This window comes from Macaca nemestrina, chromosome 2, assembly GCF_043159975.1.
Source record: "Macaca nemestrina isolate mMacNem1 chromosome 2, mMacNem.hap1, whole genome shotgun sequence".
NCBI lineage: Eukaryota > Metazoa > Chordata > Mammalia > Primates > Cercopithecidae > Macaca > Macaca nemestrina.
Window position 1 is genome coordinate 39,553,024 of NC_092126.1, and position 24,777 is coordinate 39,577,800.

The window sequence follows — 24,777 nt, forward strand, 5'->3', positions numbered from 1 at the left end:
AGGTCCTTCTCTCTTTACACTCCCACCCCCACCAGCCACTCCTTTGGGAACCATGTTCACCTAGACTATCTAGACTTTTTTTTAACATCAAAATAGTCCTGGAAAGCCAGGGTATTGTGAACACAAACAACCCTTACTGGTCCATTTGAAAAATTGCCAACTGCTTTCTACGTGCTGTTCTCTCTCATGCCCTTTAACTTTACAAGTCATTCCTGATTGTCTGTGTCAGGGAGTGCAGGTGTTGGGGATGCTGACACTGGGAACCTGGAAGGAAAGCTGCTCTGGAAGTGAAGAGATGGCACCAGGACTGCTGCTCCCTACCCTGATTGTGCCTCCATAAATCTTACACTGCCTCCCACTTGATGCCTCATTAACTGCATATTTACTGCCCATGTAATCAGCTTTGTTGTGCAAGAGGATTTATACATTTAACAGAGCCACCGGAAAATTGCCCGTCTATAATGACTTTTGTGGGAAATAAATAACTTTTCTTTTGGAGTGGTACCTGGAAAAGGATTGAAAAAGAAATAATAGAGGAATCCAGATAGGTGGCCAAATATGGCTGAGTACAAGCACTGGCCATTGTGTAAAAGGACGTGTGTGTTTGGGGAACAGAGGAGGCAAGGGCTGATGGGCAGGGGGTAAGGAAGCAGCTGATCATGTGGTGAAGGGCTCTGACATGAAGCTTGACCAAGTCAGTAGAGGGGAGCCATGAAAAATGAGAGGATCTAGATCAGGTATATCCTTTTTTTTTTTTTTGATATGGAGTCTCACTCTGTTGCCCAGGCTGGAGTGCAGTGGCGCGATCTCGGCTCACTGCAACCTCCACCTCCTGGGTTCAAGTGATTCTCCTGCCTCAGCCTCCCAAGTAGCTGGGACTACAGGCATGCAACACCACTTTGGCCAGGCTGTTCTTGAACTCCTGACCTCAAGTCATCTGCCTGCTTCGGCCTCCCAAAGTGCTGGGATTACAGGCATGAGCCACTGCGCCCGGCCGACCAGGTCTGTCTTACAAAACAACCACTCTGACTGCTGTGTGGAAAGTGAACCAGAGTAGGGCAAGCCTGCAGGGCAGGGGAAGAGCAAGGAGGGGGTTGTAATAATCCTACTGATCCCAAGAGTTTGGAAGGGGATGGGAAGGAGATGATGAATCCAAGAAACATGACTGATTTAGAAAGGACAGAGCTTAGGGACCAAGTTTGTGGGGATGGAGAAGGGAGAGAGAATGATGGTGTCCAACTGCCGATTGGAGTTGGTGAGAACACCAACTAAGGCCGCTGGTCTTGAAGAATAGGAGACACCCCAGGTTTTGAGAATGAGATTTCTGCAAGATGTCATGTCATGGATGTCTGATTGGCAGCTGGAAATCAGTCTCTGAGGCTCAGAAAGCTTAAAGCCAGATACATAATACAAAGTGGTTTTGTTCGTTTGTTTGTTTTATTTTGTTTTTGAGGTGGGGTCTTGCTCTGTTGCCCAGGCTGGAGTGCAGTGGCGCCAACACAGCTCACTGCAGCCTTGACCTCCTGGGCTCAAGTGATCCTCCTGCCTCAGGCCCCCAAGAAGCTGGGACTACAGGCACACGCCACCACACCTGACTAACTATTTTTTTGTATTTTTGTAGAGATGGGGTTTCACCATGCTGCCCAGGCTGGCCTCAGACTCCTGAGCTCAAGTGATCTTCTTGCCTCAGGCTCAGGAAGTGCTGGGATTATAGGAATGAACCATCACAAGGGGCCATCACAAAGTTAACAGCTAAAGGTTTGGAAGTAGATGAGACTGTCTAGGGACAAGATGTTGAAGATGGAGAGAGGACAAGGTCCTGGAAAACCTCAGACTTTAAAATGTGGGTGGAGGGAAGGGCACCAGGGTAGAGAATCATGGTAGGGAGAATAGAACAGCTCCTAAGAGGCTGAAGGAAGCCCCTGGATGGGCCCTTGAGAAAGTAACTTCATGGAGTGGAGAGGATGACCATCTGGCTGCTGGGGTGGAGGACTGCATGGAGGTAGGAAGGGGCAAGGAATGGGTGGGAATGTAACCAATTTAGAGCTGCAGGAAAGGCAAAATAAGGGTCTTCCTCAGCCTCTGTTTTTGTGATGTGGCAGAAGAACTTCTGTTGTGAGTAATGGTGGAGGAAGGTTTGGGGCAGAATTTGCAGCATTTGGATGAGTCAAAGGTTACTGAGGAGTGTATGATATTAGATGGAAATTAGGAAGGTTTAGAAGGAGGGGAGCCCAAGCTGAAGAGCAGAGGAGGGAAGGGATGGGGCAGGAATAGGACCATTGGAATGGGATAACAAAAGGAATTTTGGTGCAGATCATGGGCTCCTTTGCCCAGGCCTCCTTCCCAGGCACCAGGACTGAAATGGAATGGAATGGAGTGACTTCATAGAATGGAGAGGATGATCATCTGGCTGAATTTGTTCCAGGAGGAGTTGGTCGAAGTGGCAGGATCTGGGGGAGATTAATGGGCCCTGGAGGGCACTGCAAAACTGCCACTACCTGCAGTGCCCAGGCAGCACCCAGCACCATCTCCCTCTGGCTCCTAAGAGCATAGGGATCCAGCCAAGACCATTGCTGGGGGCTGGCAGCTGTTGTTGGAAAGCAGGCATGGGTCACATAAAGATAAGGGAGTGCCTGCAAAACTATGTGGGTGGGGATGTGCTGTAACACCTTGTACTTAAGGAGGCCAGTATAAACAGGAAAAGAGCTTGCTGCAGGGGGAGCTGAGGTACAGGATTCTGTCCTTGCATCAGAAGACGGAAGATAACGGTTCTATGAGATCCCTCTGTGATCCAAGCAAATGAACTGGGGTGGCATCATGATCTCTTAAAGGTATTAAGTTTGTCCTCTTCCATTTGAAAAAGGCCACTCAGACCTCTCTGCAGAAATATGAAAAATCTTGATTTAAGGCTCTCCTGAAAAGGATTGCTACTCTCTCTCTCTCTCTCTTTTTTTTTTTTTGAAGCGGAGTTTTGCTTTTGTTGCCCAGGCTGGAGTGTAATGGCACGATCTTAGCTCACTGCAACCTCCGCCTCCTGGGTTCTAGCGTTTCTTCTGCCTCAGCCTCCCAAGTAACTGGGATTACAGGAATGTGCCACCATGCTTGGCTAATTTCGTATTTTTAGTAGAGACAGAGTTTCTCCATGTTGGCCAGGCTGGTCTCCAACTCCTGACCTCAGGTGATCCCAAAGTGCTGGGATTACAGTGGGATTACAGGCATGAGCCGCTAGGCCTAGCTGAGGGTCCACATTCTTAAAGGGAAGCTTTACTGAGAGCAAAGATTTTTTTTTTTTTTTTTTTTTTGAGACGGAGTCTCACTCTGTCGCCCAGGCTGGAGTGCAGTGGTGTGATCTTGGCTCACTGCAAGCTCCGCCTCCCGGGTTCACGCCATTCTCCTGCCTCGGCCTCCCGAGTAGCTGGGACAACAGGTGCTCACCACCTCGCCCAGCTAATTTTTTGTATTTTTAGTAGAGACGGGGTTTCACTGTGTTAGCCAGGATGGTCTCCATCTCCTGACCTCGTGACCCGCCTGCCTCGGCCTCCCAAAGTGCTGGGATTACAGGCATGAGCCACCGCGCCCGGCCTGAGAGCAGAGGTTTTTAATTTTGCACATTCGAGTCACAGGGGAGCTTTGGAATCACTTTTGCCTGGGGCCCTTCCACAGAGAGTCTGGTTTAAATGATCTGCATGCATCTTGTTCACTGGGAGTTTAAAATTCTTCCCAGATTATTTTCATGTACAGCCAGGGTTGAGATCCACTAGTAAAGAGACTAAACACCCCACACGAGGGAGGTAGAAATGTAGAAAGAAATGGGCTCACATTCTGTAGATTAACTCTGTGACTCTGGGCATGTCACTTAATCTCTCTGTAAAACAGGAACAATGTTAGGCTGGGCGCGGTGGTTCACTTTGGGCGCGGCACTTTGGGAGGCCGAAGTGGGTGGATCACGAGGTCAGGAGATCGAGACCATCCTGGCTAACACAGGGAAACCCCATCGCCTGTAGTCCCAGCTGCTTGGGAGGCTGAGGCAGGAGAATGGCATGAACCTGGGAGGCGGAGCTTGCAGTGAGCCAAGATCACACCACTGCACTCCAGCCTGGGTGACAGAGCGAGACTCTGTCTCAAAAAACCGCCCCCACCCGCCCCCCCCATAAAAAAACAGGAACAGTGTTTACCTTCTAAAGCTTCCTGGGCAGATTAAATGAGATAAGCATGCAGAAGGCATAGGACAGAGGTTCCTGCCCTAACGCTGTCGAACAACTCTCCTCTGAACTGAAGCTTCAGATTATTTTCTCTAATTCTGGTCTTAATAAAGATGGAGATCAGAAGACCCAATTCTAATCATATCTGACAGAAAAGTCGAGGAGTGAAATATCTGTTTCACTTCTGGAGGTGTTTCAGAGGTAGTGCTAGTGGTGCTGTGTGGTCATATGAATCTCAGCACTGAGTGTGTTTTGCACAGTCGGCCCTGACTTCCCAAGTCCTCCTGACCCCTATCCAGGTAGCTCTCCAACAGCCAAGCATATACACTTCTCTGATGAGGGAGGCGAGGGGGAAAGGCACTGCCTTTCTTCTGAGTGTCCGCTGACCCCAGGGAAGGCAGATTTAGCCCAGAGCATGCCCCAGCCCACTTTCCAATCCAAGACCAGTGATCAGAGTGGCCCTTCTGGTCCTGCAGTCTCTGGGTCGGAGAGGCAGGTATAACTCCATCACCAGTAACCAGGGTGTAGAGACTATCTGTGTGGGCCCTTCTGCTCTTGGTCTGCTGATGGTAAGGAATTCACACAGGCTGTGGGCCTCTCTGCTGGGGACCTTGCAATATGAAAGATAATGTTTGTGCTTATGCTGTAATTTCTAGAGTTGATTATTGGAATCTGTAAAAAGCCTGTGGGCCGGGCGCATTGGCTCACTCCTGTAATCCCAGCACTTTGGGAGCTCGAGGTGGGCAAACTGCTTGAGCCCAGGAATTAGAGACCAGTCTGGGCAATGTGGTGAAACCCCATCTCTACAAAAAATACAAACAATTAACTGAGTGTGGTGATGTGTGCCTGTAGTTCCAGCTACTTGGGAGGCTAAGGTGGGATGATTACCCGAGCCTGAGAGTTCGAGGCTACAGTGAACCATGCTAGTGCCACTGCACACTCCAGCCTGGGCGGCAGTGAGACCCTGTCTGAAAAGAAAAAAAAAAAAAGCTGGTAACTTGCCAGCATCCCTTACTCAGGATATGAGATGAAAAATAGAATTGGGCTGAGAATAGAATGGCCAGCCGTATTCATGGGCTGCTCATCTGCTGATATGGGAAAGTTGTCAGTAGCCAGTACATGCCACAGATCTATGTGAGTTGTGGGAATGCACATGGCCCTGCCAGCTATGCTCATTCCTAGGGGGCAAAGACCGGGCCTGGCTGTTCAGTATAGACCTGAGCTCACATAGGCATTTGGCAAGCATTAAAATATAGCATCTGCTCACTTAGATGAGCCAAAATGAGGAGCAATTTCTGCTGAAAAAGTGGTGACAGGAGGGGCATGGATCATAAAATTTTAAAAGAGCAAGAGATAATGTTTACTGCAGTTTTTAATCACTTTTCTTGTGTATATGTGCCTCCTGGAGAAGGAACAGTGGACTTTGTTAAAGGATTAAAAAAGAAGAGAATTATAGTATTTGTCATTTGTTTTTTCATTCATTCATCACTCAAAAAGCACCTGAGCATACAGCACCTGAGCACCTGCCGCATACAGGAGCGTATTTGTGTACATGTTTCCATGAGCTTGAAGCTACAGCTGACTCCCTCCCTTCCCTACAGAGACTGGTATATTTCCATAGATGTCACGGTCATTGTGTTCCAGGGAAATCAGCCCTGTCTGGGGCTGGCTTTGACTCTCCTGTTGTCTTGCCAACAGCCATCCTTACCCCACCTGGGATGGAGATCACCAAAGATGGCTTCCACCTGGTTATTGAGCTGGAGGACCTGGGGCCCCAGTTTGAGTTCCTTGTGGCCTACTGGAGGAGGGAGCCTGGTGCCGAGGTGAGACTCCAGCCTTGGCCTTTGAGTCAGGCTTCGGGAAAGAAGGCACAAATCTCTGAGGGTGAGCAAGGGCAGGCGGCCCCTGCAGTGCTCACTGGGTTACCTAGGGATGAGCAGTTCTGGGTGAAGTGTGCAAAAGATGGGTATGCTGACCACCCCATCAGTCTGTTCTCCAAAGAACTGCCTTGGTCCATTCAATCATTCCTTGGCTGGGAGCCTTTCCAGGTCAGATCTCCTGAAGTGTGGGGCTGCCCCCTTACCCTAAACTCTAACCTAGCTGGACCCACAATATCTTTTCAATGCCTTTTTTCTCCCTCATCAGTTCATCTCCTCAGCCACTTAGGGGCAGCAGTCAGGATTTCTAGATCAACAGGATGATTTCAAAAGCACACAAGGCTGGTACAAACCTCCTGAGGGTGTGTATCTTGGCAGGATGAAGAGGTAGAGGCAGGGATCCAGGAGCTGGCTTATGAGTAAACCCATCTAACTATGAGCAGGTGGGCCACGCAGAATGCCCAGGTGGGGTGCTGCCTTCCCCATGGGAAGGGTCCTACAGCCTGGGATGGCTGGGAGGCCAGCCCTCACAGAGGGACTAGCCAGACAAGCAGCAGCAGTACAAGGAGTGGAGCATGAGCAGGAACTAGGGGACACTCAGACCTGTGGAGACTCTGTCCAAGCATATGGTGACAAAGCTTAGAGGCCCACTCCAGGCAGCACAAGCAAAGACAGGCTTTATCACAGGGATTAATACGGTGCAATAAGGAGCTCTCACAGATCTATGAACAGAGCTGGCACAGGGCCAGGCTACAGCCTCGCTTCCCCAGAGCCCTTGCTCCCCCAGAGCCCTTGCTCCCCTGTGGTGGGTCCCTGCTCTTGCACACTTTCTGTGGCCCTTTCCTAGCTTATTCCAGGCTGTGATCCCTCATCAATGCTTCCTACTCATGCCTATGATGTGCCCCCCAGCCCCTCCAGGCCTCTTAGGCCTGACTCCTCCTCACTGTGTCCTCTCTCCTTTGTCCCTGCTTCTAGCTCTCGGTATTCAGTTTCCCAAGACCAAATCCTCAGAAGAAGAATCCAATTGGTCTTGCTCGTCTTATCAGGCCAAGCTTCAGGGGTTGCTGGTAGCCAGCTCGCCCCTGATTGGACCTTTCTCAGGCCAAGGGTACCCTTGATCTTATAGCAGTATCTGGACTCAGAGCACGTGCCTCACCACCCATTCAAAGAGGGCTGTAGGTTGGGTAGCTTCCCATGAAAGGTGGTGTGGGCAGGTACAACACTGGGTTTCAGTATTTACCCCCTGCTAGGCAAGAGCCCACTGTAGGATATGGCATTGCCAGCCAGGCAGATGGAGTAGTGTTGGGGACAGGGCAGAGCCTGTGCAGGAGGAAGCATGCAGCTCCCTCAGATTCATTGGGATGGAGCCCACTACCCACCCTAGGTAACTGACAGTGCCAGGGCTAAGAGGGGAGCATATACCCTGAGTCATCTAGGCTTGGTTCAGGCAAGCCTCCACAGGTTCAGATGAGGAGCACAGCCTTAGGGAGGGGCATGGAGGTGGAAGGGTGAACAGATGGATGGACAGATGGGTGGATGAGTGAGGAGGTGCTGCTCATGGCTCCACTGCACTGACTCCCTGGCAGCAGTGGCCATGCCAAGCCCCCGCTCAAGTCAGGGTCTCTGCACAAATGTTACCCTATCAGAGAAGCCTTCTCTAACCACTCTGTTTAAAATGGTGCCTCCTCGTTACCATCCCTTTGCTCTGCTTTTTCCTTCACGGTCCTTATCACCACCTGATGTGTACTTTTTCATCATCTGTCTCACCCCATGTAAGCTCTATGAGAGCAATAACTTTGTCCATTTTGTTCAATGCTAGGTCCCTGTGCTTAGAGCAGTGCCTAGCACATAGTAGGTACTTAACAAATATGGTTGAATGAATGTATGCATAAGTGAGAGGCAACATTCTGTGTGCATCTGGAAAGGAAGTATCTGCAACTTTCCTTCTTTGGCACTTTTTGCCCTTTCCAGTCCTGCTGCCTTCTGGGAATAACTTTTCTTTTTCCTTTTTTTGAGATAGAGTCTCACTCTGTCGCCCAAACTGGAATGCCATGGCATGATCTTGGCTCATGGCAACTTCTACCTCCTGGGTTCAAGCAATTCTCCTGCCTCAGCCTCCTGAGTAGCTGGGATTACAGGCACCTGCCACCATGCCCGGATAATTTTGTATTTGTATTAGAGACGGGGTTTCACCATGTTGGACAGGCTGGTCTTGAACTCCTGACCTCAGGTGATCTGCCCACCTCAGCCTCCCAAAGTGCTGGGATTACAGGCGTGAGCCACCACACTTGACCAATAACTGTGTTTTCTGGTCTCTCAAAGGAACATGTCAAAATGGTGAGGAGCGGGGGTATTCCAGTGCACCTAGAAACCATGGAGCCAGGGGCTGCATACTGTGTGAAGGCCCAGACATTCGTGAAGGCCATTGGGAGGTACAGCGCCTTCAGCCAGACAGAATGTGTGGAGGTGCAAGGTAAGGCTGGCTTCTCTGTCCCTGGAGCCCTGCACAGGTGATAGCCCTTCCTGGCATATCTCAGAGGCTTGCTGGGTTCCTTTGGTTCTGACTTTTCCCTTGATTTCACTGACCTCCCTCATGGACCGGGTGGGTTCCCATGGTGAAAGTATGTTTGTCACTCTGATTCCCTAGAGGTGGGAGTCCACCCTGGGGCTGGGTGGGGTTACGAGCAGCTGTCTGAAACACTTTCCCCCTCAAAGCTTCCTAGGCCTGGGCGCCAGGTGTTGCAAGACTGGTTTACCAGATAGTTACTGCCTGAGAGTCAGAGCCGGCTGCAGGAGAGGCAGTCACGGGCTTCAGAGGGTCAGACCTTGGAAGGAGGCACTACCTTGTATAACGCCACAGCCTTCTTCATCTGGAAGGGACCTTATGGAAAGTCTAGAGAATCCTCGTTTGAATTACTCTTTTCCCTTGAATATTTTAAGGTCAGAAAACCTACAATGTTTAAAAACCCTTTGAAAAGAAGCAAAACCAAATAAGAGCCTACATCCCATGATCTGTCACTTAAACGTCACTAGTTACATTTTTGTGTATAGCCTTTTAGTCTTAAAAAAAAATAATCTTTTTTAAAAGACTAATTATTACCTTAATTTTGTAGTACATGTATTTATTTATTTTTCTTTCTAAAAAAATTTATTTTATTGCATATGTAGAGACAAGGTCTTGCTCTGTTGCCTGGGTCTTGGCCTCCCAAAGAGCTGAGATTCCAGGTGTGAGCCACCACACCCGGCTCATTGAGGGCATCATCCTTCAGTCATTCCCATGTGTAGGCACATCCTGTAGTCCTATAACATACATTTTATGCCTGCTTTTTCACAAATATCATATGCATGACATTTTTCATGCAGATTTCCTGATTACTATTTTATACTACTTTATAAAATCATACAAGTCAAGCTTGCTTAACAATCCAAACAACACCAAAGCATATAAAGTAAGGGGTAGGACCAGGCATGGTGGCTCGCAGCTGTAATCCCAGCACTTTGGGAGGCTGAGGCAGAAGGATTGCTTGAGCCCAGGAGTTGAACACTAGCCTGGGCAATATAGCGAGACCTCGTCTCATTTTAATAAATAAATAAATGAAGAGATGAGTGCGCCCCATTCTTCGGCATATTACACAGGAGGTTTCCGTCAGTGAGTTTGGTGTTTAATCTTCCAGGCGTTGTCTGTGTGGTACCAATGCTCACACACATAGATGGGATGATATTGTACCTACTACTCTGTACTTGGCTTGTCTTCACTCAGTAGTATATTGTGAACATCTTTTCATGTCAATACATATGGATCTACCTCATTTTTTAAAATTATACTTTAAGTCCTAGGGTACCTGTGCACAACGTGCAAGTTTGTTACATATGTATACATGTGCCATGTTGGTGTGCTGCACCCATTAACTCGTCATTTACATTAGGTATATCTCCTAATACTATCCCTCCCCGCTCCCCCTACCCCACAGCAGACCCCGGTATGTGATGTTCCCCATCCTGTGTCCAAGCGTTCTCATTGTTCAATTCCCACCTATGAGTGAGAACATGCGGTGTTTGGTTTTCCGTCCTTGTGATAGTTTGCTCAGAATGGTGGTTCTACCTCATTTTTAAAGGTCTGGGTGTGGTGGCTAATGCCTGTAATCCCAGCACTTTGGGAGGCTGAGGCAGGTGGATCAACTGAGGTCAGAAATTTGAGACCAGCCTGACCATTGTGGTGAAACCCAATCTCTACTAAAACTACAAAAATTAGCCAGGCATGGTGGCGCATGCCTGTAATCCCAGCTACTGGGAAGGCTGAGGCATGAAAATCGCTTGAACCCAGGAGTCAGATGTTGCAGTGAGCCAAGATTGCACCACTACACTCTAGCCTGGGTGACAGAGCAAGATTGTGTTTAAAAAAAGCATATGTATATGTCAATATATGTAAATGAAAGGCTACTGCTCTAGCTCAGATGTTGCTAAGAACTGACTTATATATATAGTTGTTTCCTCCTTGGGATTAGTTTTTGGAATTAAAATTTCAGGAGTTGGGGAGAAGTGAGGATATGGGCACAAAGAAAAGAGAAAGAGTGAATAAGACCTACTATTTGATAGCTACAATAGGGTGACTATAGTCAACAATAATCGAATTGTATATTTTAACGTCAGTTAAAGAGTGTAATTGTATTGTTTGTAACACAAATGATAAATGTTTGAGAGGATGGCTACCTATTCTCCATGATGTGCTTATTTCACATTGCATGCCTATATCAAAACATCTCATGTACCCCATATACACCCACTATATACTACAAAAATTAAATATTAAAAATTGCAGGAGTGGATGAAAGGGTATGAACATTTGTGTATCTCTTGATGCGTACCACCAAAATATTTTCCAAAATCATTGAAACAATGTACAATGCCCCCAGCCACAAGTCCACCAGCTTCTCCAGTCTCATTGACTGGGCTACCCTTCACATTGCAGGTGAGTAGCCTGGCCCAAAGAGGCTAATTGTGTTGCTCAAGAGAGATGGGAAAATAACCTGTACCCTCTTCCGCATCTCCAGATGCTCAAATCTGGCCTTTTCTGCTACAATTATTTGGTAGAATGACTGTGAGCTTTGGAGCCAGTCCTATCTGGGTAACCTGGAGTAGGCCACTTAACTATTCTGAGCATAGATTCCTCTTCTATAAAAGCAGGGGCACTCACACTCATTGTGAAGAACAAGCAACTACACATCCAGCCCCTAGCATAGTTCTGGAAAGCAACAGTAGCCCTAGCACACAAAATAGGGGCTTGATATATTGTAGTTATTTTCTGACTGTTTTCTGAACCATTTCCTCCATAACATGAATCAATGCCAAGAGTGAATTGTGAAACATACTTTGTTTTCAGTTACCGCCCAGCCCCATTCTGTGCTGTTTCTTTCAATACCTCCCCCTCATCCTGCCCAGGGCTTGGCACTCTGCCTTCCTCCTGGCAGTGGTGCCAAGGTACGTGCTAACACAGCAATTGGCTTAACACATGATACTCCTCCCTTTTGTGTCACAAGAAAAAGATTTTAATCTTCCCTGGGGCTTTCTGGAAACCATGCCTTAATCTGGATTCTAGAAAAATGCTTTTAATGGTGGTAATTTTGGTCACTAAGGCACACATCAAATCTCAGGATGATGGTATCTGCCGTCTTAGCCAATGTGCAGAGTCAACTCCAGGAAACTGGGGGAGGCTCAGGATTGAAGATTTAATCTTCACTGCTGTTTTCTAAGCCTGTTTTTATCTTTTGTTTTCAGGAGAGGCCATTCCCCTGGTACTGGCCCTGTTTGCCTTTGTTGGCTTCATGCTGATCCTTGTGGTCGTGCCACTGTTCGTCTGGAAAATGGGCCGGCTGCTCCAGTACTCCTGTTGCCCTGTGGTGGTCCTCCCAGACACCTTGGTAATAGAGTAGTTCTTTATTCCTTTCAGTGTAACACTGACCAGATGTAGCTTGGACCTTAGCTGGGCATGGACACATGTTTCCATGTTTCCATCATGAGATTATAGGCATCTGCACAGAGAGGGGAGAGGAATACTTACAAAAGACTTCATTTCTAACTAGAGATACTGGAAGAAATCTCCCTTCTCCAGGGTGTGGTGACCTTCCTGAGGCAGGCCACCTCTGCTCTCTCCCAGGGCCTGGGATGGCAAAGAGAGAAGATGTGTTGCCCAGCCCAGGATGCTCAGCATTGCAGGAGTCACTCATGGTCTTCCCCTCCCAGAATGGCCTGCTGAGCATTCTTGGCCTCTTCCCACAATTGTAACAGCAACTACACCCAATAACATGTTCCAACCCAACTTATTCAATTCACATGCCAAAAGCCTCATTGTTCTCAGAGTGAAGATGTACATGGGAGGCATGGACTGTGCTTTGATTTTGGTGGGATAGGGTGGGGTGAAGGGACAACAATCTGGACCTTCATAGTGAGTGCCTGAGGTTAGGAGACCCTACCTGTCTTCTCAGATCCTCATGAGGCCAGAATTCTTATCTTACTCCTGAGGGCCCCGGACCACAGGTCTGGGTCTCTCCAGTGGGTATAGGACCCATGCACCCATACAATGGTGGGGGAAACCCAAAAGCAGGCCTCCAACAGCTCCCCCATGTTCTCTGGCTGCCTCTGCAGATGTTTCACCCCAACCCCCAGACCTCAACCACACAAAGTAGTGCAACAAAGCAAAACAAAACAAAAACAACAAAAACAAAATCAAAAAGCCCCATCCCTGTCACCCTAGGGAATTCTCACAGTTCTCTCCTGGGAGGAGGGAGCCAGTGTCAGCTTCTGGAAAGCAACTAAAGCCAGAACTGTCTGCAACTTATACATGCCCGTAGCTCCTTATCAGTCTGGAGTCACTGTTTCTGAAAGGAGTCATCCTCGTGACATCTCTGAGGCCCTGCTTTCTCGCCCTACACAGGAGGAATAATTCTCACTATAAATCAGTTTTCAGGACACCCCTCCACTCTGTTATCCTAATGCCAGATCTCCCTTCTCTCCCATACTTCTGGGTAGTCATAACAACAGAGCTAAGTGCCAGATACTGTTCGAAGGCTTTATATTTATTGAATCATTTCTTGTCATAAAGCTTGGCAGTGTCCTTTTTATCAGTTCCCCCTCCATCCTTCTCTGAATCACTGAATGACTTACTGCTATGCATAAAGGCAATGGGATATATCAAACCCCGGGAAAGAGAGTGGGCCTTTATTACCCTTCAGCAAGAACATGAGGGTCTCAAAGTATCTTGAAGCATGAAAGGATATGTATTCTGTAGTTATTGGGGAAGTATTTTATAAATATCGATTAGGTCAAAAAGTTTCATGGTATTGTTCAGATCATCTTTGTCTTTTTTTTCTTTTGTACAGTTGTTTTAATATCGAGAGTAGTATATCAAAATGCCACTATGAGTGCGGGCGTGTCTTTCTCTCTCTCTCTTCTCTCTCTCTTTTTTTTTTTTTTCCGAGATGGAGTTTCACTGTTGTCGCCCAGGCTGGAGTGCAGTGGCGCAATCTTGGCTTACTGCAACCTCTGCCTCCGGAGTTCAAGCAATTCTCCTGCCTCAGCCTCCTGAGGAAGTGGGATTACAAACGCCTGCCACCACACCCAGCAAATTTTTGTATTTTTAATGGAGACAGGAGTTTCACCATGTTGGCCAGGCTGGTCTCGAACTCCTGACCTCGTGATCCACCCACCTTGGCTTCTCAAAGTGTTGGAATTACAGGCGTGATTCATCACACCTGGCCTGTTTCTCTCTTTATGTCAAATTTTCCTTAATGTATTTTGAGGCTCCGTTTTAAGTGTATTCACATTTTGACATTTAAGTGTATTCAAATTTTGTTATGATTTCCCAAGTAATGGAGTCTTTTATCATTATGATATGCTCTTCTTTACCTCTGGTAATATTTCTTAGTGTGATATCAGTATATCCTTTTTTTTTTTTTTTTTTAACATATTTTTACTTTAAATCTAGCTGTATATTTATATTTAAGGTGTGTCTCTTATAGACAGCATATAGTCATTCTTTTCTATTATTATTTTTTGGTATAAATCCATTCTGATAACCTCTGCCTTTAAACTGGTATTTTTAGTCCACTAACTTTTTTTTTTTTTTTTTTTTTTTGAGACGGAGTCCCGCTCTGTCACCCAGGCTGGAGTACAGTGGCATGATCTTGGCTCACTGCAACCTCTGCCTCCCGGGTTTAAGGAATTCTCCTGTCTCAGCCTCCCGAGTAGCTGGGACTACAGGTGCATGCCACCACACCTGGCTAATTTTTGTATTTTAGTAGAGACGAGATTTCACCAGATTGGTCAGGTTGGTTTTGAGTTCCTGACCTCAGGTGATCCACCCGCCTTGGCCTCCCAAAGTGTTGGGATTACAGGTGTGAGCCACTGAGCCCAGCCTCCATTAAATTTAATCTAATGATTGATATGGTTGACTTTAGGTCTATGATTTTATTTTCTGTTTTTTTTCCCCCCTTCTGTTCTTCTTTTTCTGCCTCTTTTTGGGTTAATTAAAAATTTTTTTTTGAATTTCACTTTAGTGGCTTTTTAGTTATTCTTCTTCACATTACTTTTTCATGGTTGTCCTAGGAGTTACAATATACATATTCTTAACTTTTCACAGTCTACTTAGAATTAATATTATATCATTTCACATGAAATGTGAGAATCTTGGAAGAACGTTGGAATAATTTTTGCTTTACATAGTCATATATATTTTTAAGGTATTTAAAATAATCTTTTATATTTACCCACATATTTACCATTTCTGGAACTCTCTCCTCTTTTCTGAGATCTGCATTTCCATCTGGTATGGGCTTCCTGTCATTTTATAAAACTTCTTGTCTTTTTTCTGTCATAGGTTTAGTAATGTAGATCTGCTAGTGACAAATTCTCTTAGATTTCTTTTATCTGAAAATGTCTTTATTTTGCTTTCATTCTTGAAGGATATTTTTGCTGGATTCTTGGTTGACAATTTTTTCTTACTATATTTTTATTTTAAATATTAATTATAATATTTCAAAAGTAATAACATTTTATTTTAATAGAGATGGCATCTTGCTATGTTGCCCAGGCTAGTCTGGAACTCCTGGGCTTAAACAATCCGCTTTCTCGGCCTCCCAAAGTGCTGGGATGACATGTGCGAGAGCCACTGCACCCAGCTCTAACTACTTTAAAAGTGTTGTTTAATTGTCTTCTAGCTTACATTGTTTCTGATAAGTAAATAGCCATGATTTTTTTAACATCATTCCCCTATGTGAATAGGTTCTCTTTCTCTTGCTGATTTTAAATTACCATTGGTTTTCACCGGTTAAATTATAACATGCCTAGATGGGGTTTGCATTATATTTATCTTGCTTATAGTATATTGAGCTTCTTGAATCTGTAAATGTGTATATTTTTAAGCTACAATTTGGAAAAATGTCAGCCATTTTTTTTTTCTTTTTGTTTTTTTAGAGACAGGGCCTCATTCTGCCACTCAGGCTGGAGTGCAGTGGCGTGATCATGGCTCACTGCAGCCTTGACCTTCTGGGTTCAAGTGATCCTCCCACTTCAGCCTCTTGAGTAGTTTGGACTACAGGCATGTGACAGAGCAACCAGCTAATTTTTAATTTTTTTGTAGAGACAGGGTCTTGCTATGTTGTCCAGGTTGGTCTTGAACTCCTGGGCTCAAGCAATCCTCCCACTTTGGCCTCCCAAAGTGCTGGGATTATAGGCATGAGCCACTGCGCCTGGCCACAGCTAATTATTTTATTTTTTGTAACAATGGGGTTCTCTGTATGTTGCCCAGGCTCGTCTGGATCTCCTGGGCTCAAGTTATATCCTACTGCCTTGGCCTCCCAAAGTGTTGAGCTTAATAGACATGAACCACTGCTCCCAGCCCATATTTCTTCAGGTTTTCTTTTTTTCTCATTCTCTTCTCTCCTTCTGTGAGTCCAATCTTATTTATATTAGACCTTCAGATATTGTCTCCATAGATCCCTGAGGCTCCATTTGTTTTTATAAAAAACTTCTTTTCCTCTTCTTTATTCTTCAGATTGAATAATTTTATTAACCTATCTTCTTGTTCCCTGACTCTTCTGTTATCACCAGTCTGATTTTAGGCACGTCTAGTGAATTTTGTATTTAAATTTCAGTTATTGTATTTTTCAATTCTAGAATTTCCATTTGTTTCCTTTTTATAGTATATATTCTCTGCTGAGATTTTCTATTTGGTCATTTATTATGAGACTATTTTCTTCTGTCTTTGAGCATCATTATAATACTTTTGTCTGCTTTACTTTAAAATCTTTGTTAATTTCACTAGGTGGGTCATGTCAAGGTTGGCCTTTATTGATTGTTTTGTATTTGGTATAGGTCACATTTTCCTATATTTTGTGTGTCTAGTGATTTTGGATTATAGTCTGGATACTGCCAAAAATATGTTACAGAGATTTTGGATTCTGTCATGTTCCTCTGAAAACTATTGTGTTTTTTTGTTTTGTTTTGTTTTTGTTTGTTTGTTTATTTGCTTTAGTAAGCAGTTAGTTTGGAAGACAGACTCAACTTTGATCTCCTATGCAGTAGGCAGTTGATATCTATTAGACTGTTTAGCCTTAGACAGACTGGTAGGAGCTTTCCCCACACCTGCACCTCACACAGTTCGAAGATAAATCAGATATTTGGGCAGAATTTATGTACAGAATTATAGCTCCCCTTTTCTGGCTCTCTCCTTTTTGGGATTTTTCCTCTTACTTTCTAACTTCTGTGTTTGCACCAATCTCTGTTTTTTGGCTTTTCAAAAACAGTAAGACTTTTTATGGCACCAAGTGGGACCTGCCTTCAGGCAAGGAGCTGTGAAAAATGGGAAACTCACCCAGTGACATTCCCTTCTTCCAAGCATGAACTTTCAGTTGCTCTACCACGATTTAAGAATCTGTTTTTAACATTTGGGTCAGTTTTAAAAGTTGTTATCTGAGGAGTGTTGGTCTGATTGGCGCTCCTCTGACATAAGTGGAAGTAGAAACCTGCAATAAAAGAGGAATTCCCTGACCTAATCCAAAGTGATGGTAATGGTAGGGAGCATTTCTGGATGAGGCATATCAATAGCTCTTCTTTCTCATACACGGTAAAAAGCTCAGCCTTCCTCAGCCTTCCTCAGCTGGGCTCCACCAGGTGGTTTTCTGTTGTGATTTCTCTCTGAACTCTGCTGTCCATGCTTATTCTTACAGGCAACTACACTCTTAACACTCTCTCTTATGTTTTCTCTTCTAGTTCTATCAGGGGGCCAGAAGAGTTTTTCTCTCTACCTCAAGATCAGGGGAATGAAGATCTTCCCAAGACCCAGTGCCTTGTTAGTGAGGAACAGGGTAAAGAGACAGGGAAAGAACCATGTAAAGGGTTAATAACTTATAGGATTTGAGGTACACAAGAAGAGTCTTCAACTGGTAAGATCTCCTAGGAATCCAGATGCATCACGAGCCACACCCTAAAATCAGCTTTTGGAGAAAACGAAATAGCTTAGATGAAACCAGAGACTGGAAGACTCTATGACAGTATGACCAATTTCATCCATGGCAGATAGATGTCACTACCCTTGACTACCTTTTGCTTCCCTGTTCTCTGTTACCATTCTTCCTACATCATTCTGATGTCTGTTCCTACAGACATTCCCTTCCGTAAGGCTTTTAACTTTTATTCTTATGTCACGCCAAGATTTTTAAAGTGGGCAAATTATCTGAGTCTATGCATTTCCCCACAGTGCTGTGTTTGAGAAGCAGATCACTAATGTCCATTGAATCCCACACACATTCTTGAGCTGTGAATCAATACTGCCACCTCCCCTCTCTCCGCTATGACTTTAGCATAGCCTAGCTGCATTTCTACATTTCTGTTACTTACAGATAATACTCCAAACTATTAAAAAGTGATATCTAGCCATCCTTGCAAAGTCGACTCATCTTTCCAACTAAACCATGGAAAATTACCAATCAGAAACCCTTGACAATTCTTCAAAAGGGTCCACTGACTTTGTGTTTAATTTATCTGTAAAGATGAAACATTTCATGTCTATGTCTAAAATTTTATAGTAGGTGATGGTTGCACTCTGAAATATGACATTAAGAATTTTTTCCATTAAAGTGTATATCACCAAGTAACAATCTTTTTTAAAATTATTATTATACTTTAAGTTCTAGGGTACATGTATACAACCTGCAGGTTTGTTACATAGGTATACATGTGCCATGTTGGTTTGCTGCACCCATCAACTCATCATTTACATTAGGTATTTCTCCTAATGCTATCCCTCCCCTAAGCCCACCCCCCAACAGGCCCCCCCAGTATGTGATGTTCCCCACACTGTGTCCAAGTGATCTCATTGTTCAGTTCCCAACTATGAGTGAGAACATGTGGTGTTTGGTTTTCTGTCCTTGCGGTAGTTTGCTGAGAATGATGATTTCCAGCTTCATCCATGTCCCTCCAAAGGACATGAATTCATCCTTTTTTTATGGCTGCATAGTATTCCATGGTATATATGTTGATGGATATTTGGGTTGGTTCCAAGTCTTTGCTATTGTGAATAGTGGCACAATAAACATACCTGTGCATGTGTCTTTACAGCAGCATGATTAATAATCCTTTGGGTATATACCAGGTAATGGGATTGCTGGGTCAAATGGTAATTGTAATTCTAGATCCTTGAGGAATCACCACACTGTCTTCCACAATAGTTGAACTAATTTACACTCCCACCAACAGTATAAAAGCATTCCTATTTCTCCATATCCTCTCTAGCATCTGTTGTTTCCTGACTTTTTAATGATTGCCATTCTAACTGGCGTGAGATGGTATCTCATTGTGATTTTGGTTTGCATTTCTCTGATGACCAGTGATGATAAGCATTTTCTTCATGTGTCTGTTGGCTGCATGAATGTTTTCTTTTGAGAAGTTTCTGTTCATATCCTTTGCTCACTTTTTGATGGGGTTGTTTGCTTTTTACTTGTAAATTTGTTTGAGTTCTTTGTAGATTCTGAATATTAGTCCTTTGTCAGATGGGTAGATTGCAAAAATTTTCTCCCATTCTGTAGGTTGCCTGTTCACTCTGATGGTAGTTTCTTTTGCTGTGCAGAAACTCTTTAGGTTAATTAGATCCCATTTATCTATTTTGACTTTCGTTGCCTTTGCTTTTGGTGTTTTAGTCATGAAGTCCTAGCCCATGCCTATGTCCTGAATGGTATTGCCTAGGTTTTCTTCTAGGATTTTTATGGTTTTAGGTCTAACATTTAAGTCTTTAATCCATCTTGAATTAATTTTTGTATCAGGTGTAAGGAAGGGATCCAGTTTCAGCTTTCTACATATGGCTAGCCAGTTTTCCCAGCACCATTTATTAAATAGGGAATCCTTTCCCAATTCTTGTTTTTGTCAGTTTTGTCAAAGATCAGATGGTTGTAGATGTGTGGTGTTATTTCTGAGGGCTCTGTTCTGTTCCATTGGCCTATATATCTGTTTTGGTACCAGTACCATGCTGTTTTGGCTACTGTAGACTTGTTTGAAGACTAGTTTGAAGTCAGGCAGTGTGATGCCTCCAGCTTTGTTCTTTTGGCTTAGGATTGTCTTGGCAATGCGGGGTCTTTTTTGGTTCCATATGAATTTTAAAGTAGTTTTTCCCAATTCTATGAAGAAAGTCATTGGTAGCTTGATAGCGATGGCATTGAATCTATAAATTACTTTTGACAGTATGGCCATTTTCACAATATTGATTCTTCCTATCCATGAGCATGGAATATTCTTCCATTTGTTTGTGTCCTCTTTTATTTCATTGAGCAGTGGTTTGTAGTTCTCCTTGCAGAGGTCCTTCACATCCCTTGTAAGTTGGATTCCTAGGTATTTTATTCTCTTTGTAGCAATTGTGAATGGGAGTTCACTATGATTTGGCTCTCTGTTTGTCTGTTAATGGTGTATAGGAATGCTTGTGATTATTGCACATTGATTTTGTATCCTGAGACTTTGCTTAAGTTGCTTATCAGCTTCAGGAGATTTTGGACCAAGATGATGGGGTTTTCTAAATATACAATCATGTCATCTGCAAAGAGGGACAATTTGACTTCCTCATTTCCTAATCAAATACCCTTTATTTCCTTCTCTTGTCTGATTGCCCTGGCCAGAACTTCCAACACTATGTTGAATAGGAGTGATGAGAGAGGGCATCCTTGTCTTGTGCCGGTTTTCAAACAGAATGCTTCCAGTTTTTGCCCACTCAGTATTATATCGGCTGTGGGTTTGTCATAAATAGCTCTTATTATTTTGAGATACGTTCCGTCAATACCTAGTTTATTGAGAGTTTTTAGCATGAAGGACTGTTGAATTTTGTCGAGGGCCTTTTCTGCATCTATTGAGATAATCATGTGGTTTTTGTCTTTGGTTCTGTTTATATGCTGGATTACATTTATTGATTTGCATATGTTGAACCAGCCCTGCATAGCCAGGGATGAAACCGAGTTGATAGTGGTGGATAAGCTTTTTGATGTGCTGCTGGATTCGGTTTGCCAGTATTTTATTGAGGATTTTCGCATCGATGTTCATCAGGGATATTGGTTTAAAATTCTCTTTTTTTGTTGTGTCTCTGCAAGGCTTTGGTATCAGGATGATGCTGGCCTCATAAAATGAGTTAGGGAAGAATTTCCTCTTTTTCTATTGATTGGAATAGTTTCAGAAGGAAAGGTACCATCTCCTCTTTGTACCTCTGGTAGAATTCAGCTGTGAATCCATCTGGTCCTGGACTTTTTTTGGTTGGTAGGCTATTAATTATTGCCTCAATTTCAGAGCCTGTTATTGGTGTATTCAGAGATTGAACTTCTTCCTGGTTTAGTCTTGAGAGGGCGTATGTGTCCAGGAATTTATCCATTTCTTCTAGATTTTCTAGTTTATTTGCATACAGTTGTTTATAGTTTTCTCTGATGGTAGTTTGTATTTCTGTGGGATTGGTGGTGATATCCCCTTTATCATTTTTTATTGTGTCTATTTGATTCTTCTCTCTTTTCTTCTTTGTTAGTCTTGCTAGCAGTCTATCAATTTTGTTGATCTTTTCAAAAAACCAGCTCCTGGATTCATTTATTTTTTGAAGGGTTTTTTGTGTGCCTATCTCTTTCAGTTCTGCTCTGAACTTAGTTATTTCTTGCCTTCTGCTAGCTTTTGAATGTGTTTGTTCTTGCTTCTCTAGTTCTTTTAATTGTGATGTTAGGGTGTCAATTTTAGATCTTTCCTGTTTTTCTCTTGTGGGCATTTAGCGTTATACATTTCCCTCTACACACTGCTTTAAATGTGTCCCAGAGATTCTGGTACGTGAGGTCTTTGTTCTCATTGGTTTCAAAGAACATCTTTATTTCTGCTTTCATTTCGTTATTTACCCAGTAGTCATTCAGGAGCAAGTTGTTCAGTTTCCATGTAGTTAAGCGGTTTTGAGTGAGTTTCTTAATCCTGAGTTCTAATTTGATTGCACTGTGGTCTGAGAGACAGTTTGTTGTGATTTCTGTTCTTTTACATTTGCTGAGGAGTGCTTTACTTCCAATTATGTGGTCAATTTTAGAATAAATGCGATGTGGTGTTGAGAAGAATGTGTATTCTACTGATTTGGGGTGGAGAGTTCTGTAGATGTCTATTAGGTCTGCTTGTTGCAGAGCTGAGTTCAGGTCCTGGATATCCTTGTTAACCTTCTGTCTCGTTGATCTGTCTAATATTGACAGTGGGGTGTTACAGTCTCCCATTATTATTGTGTGAGAGTCTTAAGTCTCTTTGTAAGTCTCTAAGGACTTGCTTTATGAATCTGGGTGCTCCTGTATTGGGTGCATACATATTTAGGATCGTTAAATCTTCTTGTTGAATTGATTCCTTTACCATTATGTAATGCCTTTCTTTGTCTCTTTTGATCTTTGTTGGTTTAAAGTCTGTTTTATCAGAGACTAGGATTGTAACCACTGCTGCTTTTTTTTTTTTTTGCTTTCCATTTGCTTGGTAGATCTTCCTCCTTCCCTTTATTTTGAGCCTACGTGCGTCTTTGCACGTCAGATGGATCTCCTGGATACAGCACACTGATGGGTCTTGACTCTATCCAATTTGTCAATCTGTGTCTTTTAATTGGGGCATTTAGCCCATTTACCTTTAAGGTTAATATTGTTATGTATGAATTTGATCCTGTGATTATGACGTTAGCTGGTTATTTTGCCCATTAGTTGATGCAGTTTCTTCCTAGCATCGATGGTCTTTGCTATTTGGCATGTTTTTGCAGTGGCTGGTACCAGTTGTTTCTTTCCATGCTTAGTGCTTCCTTCAGGATCTCTTGTAAGGCAGGCCTGGTGGTGACAAAATCTCTCAGCATTTTCTTGTCTGTAAAGGATTTTATTTCTCCTTCACTTATGAAGCTTAGTTTGGCTGGATATGAAATTCCGGATTGAAAATTGTTTTCTTTAAGAATGTTGAATATTGGCCTCCACTCTCTTCTGGCTTGCAGGGTTTCTGCCAAGAGATCTGCTATTAATCTGATGAGTTTCCCTTTGTGGGTAACCCGACCTTTCTCTCTGGCTGCCCTTCACATTTTTTCCTGTATTTCTACCTTTGTGAATCTGACAATTATGTGTCTTGGGGTTGCTCTTCTCGAGGAATATCTTTGTGGTGTTCTCTGTATTTTCTGAATTTGAATGTTGGCCTGCTTTGCTATATTGGGGAAGTTCTCTCAGATAATACCCTGAAGAGTGTTTTCCAACTTGGCTCCATTCTCCCCATCACTTTCAGGTACACCAATCAAATGTAAATTTGGTATTTTCACATAGTCCCATATTTCTTGGAGGCTTTGTTCTTTTACTTTTACTCTTTTTTCTCTAACCTTGTCTTCTTGCTTTATTTCATTAATTTGATCTTCAATCACTGATAGCCTTTCTTCCACTTAATCTGATTGGCTATTGAAGCTTGTGCACATGTCACAAAATTCTTGTGCCATGGTTTTCAACTCCATCAGGTCATTTAAGGTCTTCTCTACACTGTTTATTCTAGTTAGCATTCATCTAATCTTTTTTCAAGGCTTTTAGCTTCCTTGAGATGGGTTTCAACATCCTCCTTTAGCTTGGAGAAGTTTGTTATTACTGACCTTCTGAAGCCTACTTCTGTCAACTCGTCAAAGTCATTCTCCATGCAGCTTTATAACATTGCTGCTGAGGAGCTGTGATCCTTTGGAGGAGAAGAGGTGCTCTGATTTTTTAAATTTTCAGCTTTTCTGCTCTGGTTTCTCCCCATCTTTGTGGTTATATCTACCTTTGGTCTTTGATGTTGGTGACCTACAGATGGGGTTTTGCTGTAGATGATCTTTTTGTTGATGTTGATGCTAGTCCTTTTTGTTTGTTAGTTTTCCTTCTAACAGTCAGGTCCCTCAGCTGCAGGTCTGTTGGAGTTTGCTGGAGGTCCACTCCAGACCATTTGCCTGGGTGTCAGGCTGTAGAACAGCAAATATTACTGAACAGCAAATATTGCTTCCTGATCCTTCCTCTGGAAGCTTTATCCCAGAGAGGCAGCTGCCTATATGAGGTGTCTGTCGGCCCCTACTGGGAGGTGTCTCCCAGTTAGGCTACACAGGGGTCAGGGACCTACTTGAGGAGGCGGTCTGTCCGTTCTCAGAGCTCAAATGCCGTGCTGGGAGAACAACTGCTCTCTTCACATCTGCAGAAGTTGTCTGCTGCCTTTTGTTCAGCTATGCCCTGCCCACAGAGGTGGAGTCTAGAAGCAGTAGGCATTGTTGAGCTGTGGTGGGCTCCGCCCAGTTCGAGCTTCCTGGCTCTGTTTACCTACTCAAGCCTCAGCAATGACGGACGCTCCTCCCCCAGCCAGGCTGCCACCTCACAGATTGATCTCAGACTGCTGTGCTAGCAGTGAGCAAGGCTCCCGGGGCATGAGACCTGCCAAGCCAGGCACAGGAGAGAATCATCTTGTCTGTTGGTTGCTAAGACCTTGGGAAAAGTGCGGTATTTGGGCGGGAGTGCCCCATTTTTCCAGGTAGTCTGTCACGCCTTTCCTTGGCTAGGAAAGGGAAATCCCACAACCCCTTGTGTTTCCCAGTGAGGCAATGCCCTGCCCTGCTTCAGCTCGCTCTCTGTGGGCTGCTCCCACTGTCCAGCCAGTCCCAATGAGATGAACCAGGTACCTCAGTTGGAAATGCAGAAATCACCCATCTTCTGTGTTGATCACGCTGGGGGCTGCTGACCATAGTGTTCCTATTCAGCCATCTTGAAATGCTACCCCACCAAGTAACAATCTAAAGAAAAACTATATATGCAAGGAAAATTATATTAATTCTGCCCAGTATATATTCTCTGTTTAAAAATATAATTTATTTTTTTTGTCTTTCATCCATAATTGCTTCATGGGAATGGGTGCTTTGGTGCTAAAGGGTCTCCGTTTCCTTTCTGTGACTCACTTTATTCTTTCTCTTCTTGCTGTCACATTCTGCTGTAATGTAGGTAGCAAGCATAAAGATGGCCCCAAATTAGTAACTCTTCAATGACCCATCCAAGTATGACCTTGCATGCTTCATAGAAAGTGGAGTTTGTGTGAACTCACATGCCTCTGAGTCCACACAGGCACTGGAAAGAAGAAAAAAAAAAAAAAGGAAAGAACTTGTAGTGTAATGAATGTAACTCAAGAGGGAGGGGGATGGGGATCAT

General features: G+C 44.0%; 1 protein-coding gene across 4 annotated transcripts in view; it reads left to right on the forward strand.

Annotated features, from left to right (window-relative positions):
* The window catches only part of LOC105469919 (interleukin 20 receptor subunit beta), a 43,305-nt gene that overhangs the window by 15,729 nt on the left and 2,799 nt on the right, over window positions 1-24,777 (forward strand). For 3 of the 4 annotated variants that reach the window (XM_011721523.2, XM_011721525.3, XM_024789171.2), the window contains 3 exons: window positions 5,901-6,025; window positions 8,402-8,552; window positions 11,855-11,997. In XM_011721523.2, coding sequence (XP_011719825.2) covers window positions 5,901-6,025; window positions 8,402-8,552; window positions 11,855-11,997 — 419 coding nt within the window. Of the gene's footprint in view, window positions 1-5,900; window positions 6,026-8,401; window positions 8,553-11,854; window positions 11,998-17,344; window positions 17,968-24,777 lie in introns of those variants that run through there. The other variant, XM_071090965.1, reaches the window with a different exon arrangement.